Source organism: Salvelinus sp. IW2-2015, linkage group LG14 (assembly GCF_002910315.2).
Source record: "Salvelinus sp. IW2-2015 linkage group LG14, ASM291031v2, whole genome shotgun sequence".
In the NCBI taxonomy this organism is placed as follows: domain Eukaryota; kingdom Metazoa; phylum Chordata; class Actinopteri; order Salmoniformes; family Salmonidae; genus Salvelinus; species Salvelinus sp. IW2-2015.
Genome location: NC_036854.1, coordinates 12,685,789 through 12,694,018, shown reverse-complemented (window position 1 = coordinate 12,694,018; position 8,230 = coordinate 12,685,789). Strand labels below are relative to the sequence as shown.

Below are 8,230 nucleotides of genomic sequence, written 5' to 3'. Positions count from 1 at the left end.
AGACCTGAACACACACACAGTAATACCTGTACATACTTTGACCTAAAACAGTGTAAAACACCATTTCAAAACATAATGGAGTTCATTCAAACACCTTATAATTAAATATTTTCTTAAGAAGTTGGGATTCTATGGCACAGTACTTTATGGTACAAATCCTCCATAAATTGAAAGGCCCCCAAAAAAGACAGCACACATATCATGATTAAATGTCACAATAATTATTTATTAGTTAAGCATACATAGTATAATATAAATATAAAATATGCAATTTATTTTTAAAATTGGTGAGACATCATTATATCTGTGTTGAGACAACCATACAAACAGTTTAATTCTACCAAAATTGGTTATGCGGCTGTAACAAACTCTCGTTATGGTGCCATTRTAAAATAAGGTACAGAGAGAGGACAATTTACTGTAGCAGCATATGCATCACTCTTTAGAAACTGCAGAAAAGAAAACGTCAAACATACTCATCGGCACTGTACAAACAAGGAACCCGTTCACGGTGAAGTAATCAACAGAATGAAATGGAGTGGGAGATCATTAAATAATGTTCATTTCTTTTGTTGTATTTTTCGTTTCCTATGGTTGACATGCTCTCGAGTTGCAAAAGTCAGAAAGTGAAGTACTGGGCGAACCACTCCTGGCGCTGGGGGTCGGGGGATCCTACGGGTGACTCTTCTGTCTCAGGAGGGCTACACAGGGGGGGCACACCACAACAGCAGCACAGTTACACAATACAGGACATTATTGACTAAGGAATCCTTATTACACCTTGGAGTTGAGAGTCATTTTATTTGATTTAAGTCTGTGGGTTTTATGCCTATGTGATGTGTTTGTGAATGTTCCTTAGTGTCGTTGGTATAGTCATTCATCCAGCTCAGAGGGTAATGGGATTTTGCTGCGGCAGTATAGATTTGATGATCTGCTCTTAAGTGTGAATGTTTCCTAGAAAACAATAACATTTCCATTGCGCTAACCAGCCTTTAATCGTGTTAAGTGTGCTCATTTCTAAGAGCCTGCGGCTCTACTAACTCTAACATTTCTGTTTTACATGATCATCCAGACATGAGGTTTTGTGAGATTAAATTACAAGACCATGCAGTTGTTAATCTTTGACTCAGGTCCTTGGGGGAGGACGCTGTCTTGGTTATATAGATATGTGAATGCATCTATTAAAAATCCTATATACTACTTTCATACTACTTGTCTGTAGTTTCTGAAAAGCCAATGCAATTGTAACCCCAAGGACAAAATCTGAGAGGGAAAATGTATTGAAAGACCATAACCTTGTCTATTGTTGTTTGTTCTAAGTCTACCTAAGATATAGCATATTCAACCTAATGCCTTTCACTGGGTTTGCTGGCTTGACCATAGCCTTGGCATTGACAAATTCACAATAACCGGCCAACAAACATCATTGTACTCGAACATTGCAGCTTTATTCCACATAAAATAACCTTTGCTCTTTGCCTATAGAGCTAGATATATCTCTGTCTGTCTGTCTGGCTGCCTGGTGTCTAGGGCTCTCCCTCAGCCTCAGTTGTTCAGGGTCGTAGCCCATTGATGGGCACCAGATGCCTCCTATCTATGAAGGGATTGACATCCGACTGTCTGGAGAGCCAAAAAGGAGGAGAGGATGAGTGGGAGAAGTCTCATTGAAATGTCAGTACAGAACAAACCGTAATAATGTGAAGCGCTCTCCTCTCAACAACTAGAGTGTACAACGAGTTCAAGATGGAAAATATCTCAGTGATTTATGACTCAACTTTATATTGCAGTTGATATTTGACAAACACAAAGGCAAGGAAATTGCAGTCCGCAAATCTGACAAAGAACGGTGTAACTTCAGATATTTTGAGTTTTAATTTCCTACTATGGTTATTTCCACAGTTATGTGAAATAACATCCTCTGAACTTAAAGTTTTATTATTACTATCATGACTAGATACAAATGAATGAACACAGTCTGCACTCATTCTGCACTGCACCAACTGTATTGCCCTAACTGAGCTGAACATGTCTGAAGTTTTTCAATTAAAGACAGGTGGCTTCTTCATCCTGTGCGYAGCTTGAACTGTTTGTCTCTGAGAACTATCCTAAAATATCTCCTCTGTGATCATTCTCTCCTCAGTCTCAGTAGCCTCCATTGCAGCAAACCCAATTGAATGCTCAATTGGTCTGTTCATCACCAATTTCAGATCCAGAGAACACCTGGGCTGAGACGGACAGGGCTGACTTCAACAACATCAAAAGCTAGAAGCAGAGAACTGGCATAAGCACGCATGCTAGTGTTTTTCATCGGGAAAACTCAAGTATGTATGTACATGTATTGTACTACACATTTGCTGGTGAGCTGAATTAAGAAGTTCTATTGATCTAGGTATCTTTTCCGAGGACTGAAGCATGTGTATTCTGGTATAGACCTCGTGAATGGAAATAGGGCAGCACTTCAGGAGCACTGCAACGAGATAGAAGCAGCCTTTGAATAATCTGAAACCAAATATGTAATACATGGCACCATTGTGTCATTTGCCCCTGCTGTTTGGTTAATTCGAGTGGTATGTGCTTCAGCAGGTATGTAGTATGTGGGGGTGCATCTGTTGCTAAGTGTAAACAGGGTCAACCTTGCCAGGGGCTGAGACAGACAGGCCATGTGTGTGATGCAGTGATGGGAGAGTCCCATGACAATGGAGGGCAGCCCCGCACAAATCCGCCACGCCGACTCATCTGCAACAACATAGCAGCATGCAGCAAAGGCAACAGAAACGGCCAAAGCTCCTTCGGCACAGTGCACACGGGTACAGATACATAACAAGTGCAGCAATAGGCAGAAACCTAAGTACCGGATGAGTAGAGGCATCATAAGCTAGTACAACACGTGCACACGAGAGTACCACATTAACATGTGAGCTTAATACACATGAACAGAATTATAGCTGGAAGCACAACAAGGAGCAAAGCAATGCCAAGGCACAAGAGAGAGAGGCGTTCATTGATGAGAGGGAGAGTGTTGTTGTTATTGGAGGCTTCAGTTAGACGTTCACACATCCCCACACACAGAACTGTACATGGCAAGAAAATATCACCACCAATATTTTCCTCATGTAAAATCAAAACAATTTCACATCAAGGTGGACAACAAAGTGCAGTAAGCCTGGAGGCCGATGAGGATGGGGGGGTTTAACAGAACAATATCACCAATGAGTTGTAGGCCTATAACTTCCAGAACAAACTGAACAATTAACACAACGCAAAGACACAAAGAGACAACTCCTAGCGTGCACACTTCAAGTTAGCATGTTAAGAGTGATGGTGGGGGTGGGGGGGGGGGGGTAGTGGTACACATGCTCCTTTTGCATTCCAATGCCATTTCAAAGCTTATGTATTACTATACTTTATAATAGTATAGTAAAGTGTTGACACATCTCCAGCAGTGTGTGTAAGTTCAGCTGAATATATTTTGTTGTGTGTTTGAAAAGAAACCTCCTGTGAAGTCACTGACTTCGCGGTATAAAGTAAAGATGAATTGACATAGCAGTGTATGGGGGGGGGGGGGGGATTGTGGGAGCTCTGCCTCTCTCCGAAAGCTAATTCTGGGGGGATGCAATCAAGCCTCGAAAATTGCAGGCAAAGACAAAAACCATCATGTCCTTCAAATAGAATAGCAATCAAGAGGAATCCTGGGATGAACCCTCAGCCTGTTGGCAACAGGCAGCACACAACTTAATCTATTATTCAGGTAATTAAAGTTCTAGACTGGAGTGCTTAAATGTTTTTTGTCATTCCTAATTTAACGCTCTTTTGTTTATCAGAGCGAGTCTGACAGAGAGGGGGAAGAAAATCAACATTCGCCAGTGAGGTCACATTGAGAAGTTTCTTTAAAGACTGAAGCCAACATAAAGGGATATGACAGCTGACTCTGGAGAGGTTTGTATGAAAGCTGCCTATCTGCAGCTGTATGGGCCGAAGGTCAGGGCAAGCCTCTGTCTGTCTGTGTGTCAGTGTGCTTGACCCCTGGCCTGCCCATGGTGCGGACGGAGGCGTCAGCGGCGAGGGAGGGGCGGCGCTCACCTCATGAATTTCTTGGGCTCTGTCGAGGGTCGGTGGGGCAGAGGTTTGCTAGTGTTGAGCTCAAGTGGTGAATGGGGGAGTTGGGGATAGGCTCTAGGCGGTTGGGCTGGGGTTGCCCCCTCCCGTCCCTGTTCCTGTCGCCTCCAGAGCCCTGAGGTTTGGAGAGCTGCTGAATCGGTTTGCTGATTTGTCATTCTTTCTCTGTTGCTACACAGTAGGACAAAAACACAAACAAATGGGAAAAATAGGGAAAGCTAGTCCAATGGAAAAAAAGACTGCTGTGTATAATATATATATTTCTCAATTCTCTTAGAGGATTTATGTGGATGGATGCTTTCTGATGGTCAAGCTCGCACCCACTCAGCTAGTGAAGCAACAGTCGCTCTCAGCTTTAATGTAAACTAAGATGGGCAAAAAAGGGATGCATCAAAGGAAGAGGCTACAGAAAGTTCACACTAACAAAGAATGGCTTGGAAAGCAAAGGAGAACTGGATGTCTTGAACAGGGAGATAACACACACACACACACAGCTGACTAACACACCACACACACACACTGACACACACACACACACAACACACACACACAAACACAACACACACACTACACACACACACACACACACACACACACACACACACACACACACACACACACACACCACACACACACACACACACACACAACACAAATGTACAAACACACAAATATCGGGAAGTTATAGAACTTGAAATGGAATCAACAGTTACATATTGACCATGCAGAGTGATCCATTCAACTGGGAGACAGGGGATTGCTGTGTTTACATTGGATATGGGACACAACTTCTCTCCACTAAAGGATGGAATGGTTCCAAATGGAAATCAAGGTTAAATATTATGTGGAAAATCTCCACTTCAATCATTCTCGAACACAACGTACAGGCAACCGGTTTTAGGTTGTAATGACCGGGATGGTTCCCTAATGGTTTCAATTGTCACCGGGTAGCTTTTTCGGGCTTCACAAAGTGTCAAAGATGATCTCAGATTAGCTATATGGCTCTAATCAACTGACGGTCGTGTTAAGTCTAGAGGTGTGTTAGCGTTGTGTCCTGTCTGTATGGTGTGTAAGTGTGCAGCGGTCAGCTCACCTTGATGAGGGGATTTATTACTCCCACGTTGGGACTGGTGTTGAACACTTTGTTGAAGTTGGTCTCTCTGTTCACCAACTCCAGCTGGTAGAACTTTTTGTCGTCCTGCACGTCCACAGAGAGATGCCAGTTAGGTCACGGTGCTCTGGGTTCGTGATGGAGCATCTCACTGATTGTTTACGACACACCTCACATACTCGGTCTACAATGGGCTTAGCAGTACAGGATGATAGCACTGGCTAAAGTCAGAGGGTTTCTATCCACTCTCTCTAGTGCCACAGACACTTTGTCACCGATACGGTATGCTGGATAACCTGTCTGAATGCATTGCTGGGACTCAAGGGCTGTAACATAGCTCTCGGAGTCTACTGCTGCTGCATGAGAACTCTTAGGTCATGCAAGGCTACACCACTCCATAGTCTGGTCTACTATTGTTTGGAGGTAAACAGGCATGCAGGCTCCATGTCTAGGATTATTGAGTAAAACCACAAAAGGGCATCCTGTAGGCCATCTTGTACTGTGTACATACACTTACCACCAGCTTCTTGACGAGGGACTCCCTCTCAGTCACCATGTCCTTTAGCTCAGCGATCACCTGCAGATCCTCAGGCCGGCTCTCCCTATTCCGGAACTTATCCTCTGTTCCCTCCAGCCTGGGGAGAGGAGGGGGCCATTAGGGCTCAGACGTCTCACAGTTTGTTTGTGTAACGTGATAATAAAAGTGCCTTGGATCAACTTGGGGATATGAGCATTAATACATGCTGACACTGAGGGACCATGTTTTTAAAGCTTCCCTTCCCTTACCTACAGCTCAATAGTAAAGCATTAGCTTTTAACTCTCCTACGTTTAATCTCATAATCAGAAAGCCTATTAGTGCTTGTGTACTATGATCAAAAAGTGGCAGTACATGTTTTTCCTGAATTTCCACTTTAACGTGTCAACAAATAACAAGTGCTCTTTAGAGGAGTTCTTATCAGTGTTCGAAGCCATCTGCCTCTCCACAGTTTTTTGCTGCCTCTAACTTGAGATTGATGACTTTAATATGCCGAGATATTCCTCGTACTGTAAACAAGCATCCATCATGTCCAGTTTGGCTCGTCGTCCTCAGCACTTACAGATGTGGAATGACAAGTGATACCAAACTCGCCATCAAAACGGCGACGCAAGACAGGGACAGGCAAGCGCATGAATTAGAGGGAGAGCACATTGGATATCATGATAACTGCTTCTGCTGCGCTGCTATGGATCAGCGATCTGTTCATTTCTTGCTCTACTACACATCACTTCAGTGTCACATTTCACTATAGACTCATCTGCATCCAGTGGTGTAAAGTACTTAAGTAAAAATACTTTAAAGTACTACTTAAGTAGTTTTTTGGGGTATCTGTAGTTTACTATTTATATTTTTGACAACTTTTACTTTTACTTCACTACTTTCCTAAAGAAAACAATATACTTTTTACTCCATACATTTTCCCTTACACCCAAAAGTACTCGTTACATTTTGAATGGCTAGCAGGACAGGAAAATGGTCCAATTAACTCACTTATCAAGAGAACATCCCTGGTCATCCATACTGCCTCTGATCTGGCGGACTCACTAAACACAAATGCTTCATTTGTAAATTATGTCTGAGTGTTGGAGTGTACCCCTGGCTCTCCGTGAATAAAAAAATGGTGCCATCTGGTTTGCTTAATATAAGGAATTTGAAATTATTTATACTTTTCCTTTCAATAATAATTTTAGCGGTTACATTTACTTTTGATACTTAAGTATATTTAAAACCAAATACTTTTAGAATTTTACTGAAGTAGAATTTTACTGGGTGACTTTTACTTGAGTCATTTTCTATTAAAGTATCTTTACTTTTACTCAAGTATGAAAATTAGGCACTTTTTCCACCACTGTCTGTATCCCTACACATATTCCAAGCACACCCGTGTGAAATAAACATGTTGCTGCAGTGCAGCCTGGGAAGCTGGTGCTGGCTTGCTTTCTATAAATATATCACACTCCATTCAACTCTCTAGCGACATCGCTCAAAACAGATGTGACAACAACCAATCAGACAACAAACTCATGTTGGTTCCCAGGGGCTTAACCAATAGGAGATGTAATGAGATAAAATATTCATAAAGCTTAAATGGGGTAATAATTTAGCGTTGGCCAGGGACTGGCTTTGGGTGAACGAAGCTGCCATGGTGATTAATTGGGGAGGGGACAGGGGCTGTCGTTAAAATAGATTTGTCCTGTGCTTAATTAGCAGGCAGTAAATCGGCCACCTCAAGGGAAGGCCCTGGAAATGTCAACTAGTCAGCAAATTGATAATGACAGGGGCTCGAACCAGCAGGTAATTGTTGGTTTTAGAAAGGTTAGTAACAGAGAAATCTATGTAGGGCCAATGTGACCTATTTTTACAATATCGTAATGGATTCTGTTTGTCAGTCAAATTCATGGAGGAACATGCGCACAAATAATGATGTATGCTTCACTAGCATTTCATTTTGATGTTGTGAAAGGAGTGATTGAGCCATGAGAAGATTTGGTGGGGAACATCACAGATGAGCTATTTTAAACAGAGGCTCTCTCTGCAGTAGCTGGCTGTGTGTCTAGATTGTGCTCTCATTCAAGTGAAAGTGAAACCAAATTAGGTCACTCCTGACAGCAAAATCCACAGTCCTAGGGCCCTCGCTGAGGCCTTGCATCTGTTTCTCCTCTGTTCCGCTCTCATATTCCAAAAATAGTTCCTATGGAGACGCACGGATCATTTATGTGTGCCTTCCTAAGCTCCCTATTTAATTTCCATAATCAATACATCTTCATTGATCTATTCACAGCAGTTTGCAGGGGATTTTTCTATGTCTAGGCTTGTATTTGCTGGTGTGTACTGTGTGTGTATTGTGGTGTCTTGAAAGCTAGGGCAGCTGCACACCCAGCTGGAGGTTTATCCCCAGTAGGACACTGCTACATGGACAGTGTGTGTGTGTGTGTGTGTGTGTGTGTGTGTGTGTGTGTGTGTG

The 8,230-nt window shown here is 42.6% G+C and overlaps 1 protein-coding gene across 1 annotated transcript in view; it reads right to left on the bottom strand.

The window, feature by feature from the left end:
• Nucleotides 1-205: 205 nt before the first annotated feature.
• LOC111973426 (protein FAM184A-like) overlaps nucleotides 206-8,230 on the bottom strand; it is a 158,782-nt gene continuing 150,757 nt past the window's right edge. The window contains 6 exon segments of the mRNA XM_024000792.2: nucleotides 206-701; nucleotides 4,081-4,144; nucleotides 4,147-4,194; nucleotides 4,197-4,287; nucleotides 5,210-5,314; nucleotides 5,745-5,862. Of these exon segments, the coding sequence (XP_023856560.2) occupies nucleotides 620-701; nucleotides 4,081-4,144; nucleotides 4,147-4,194; nucleotides 4,197-4,287; nucleotides 5,210-5,314; nucleotides 5,745-5,862 (508 nt within the window). The 3' untranslated portion in view covers nucleotides 206-619.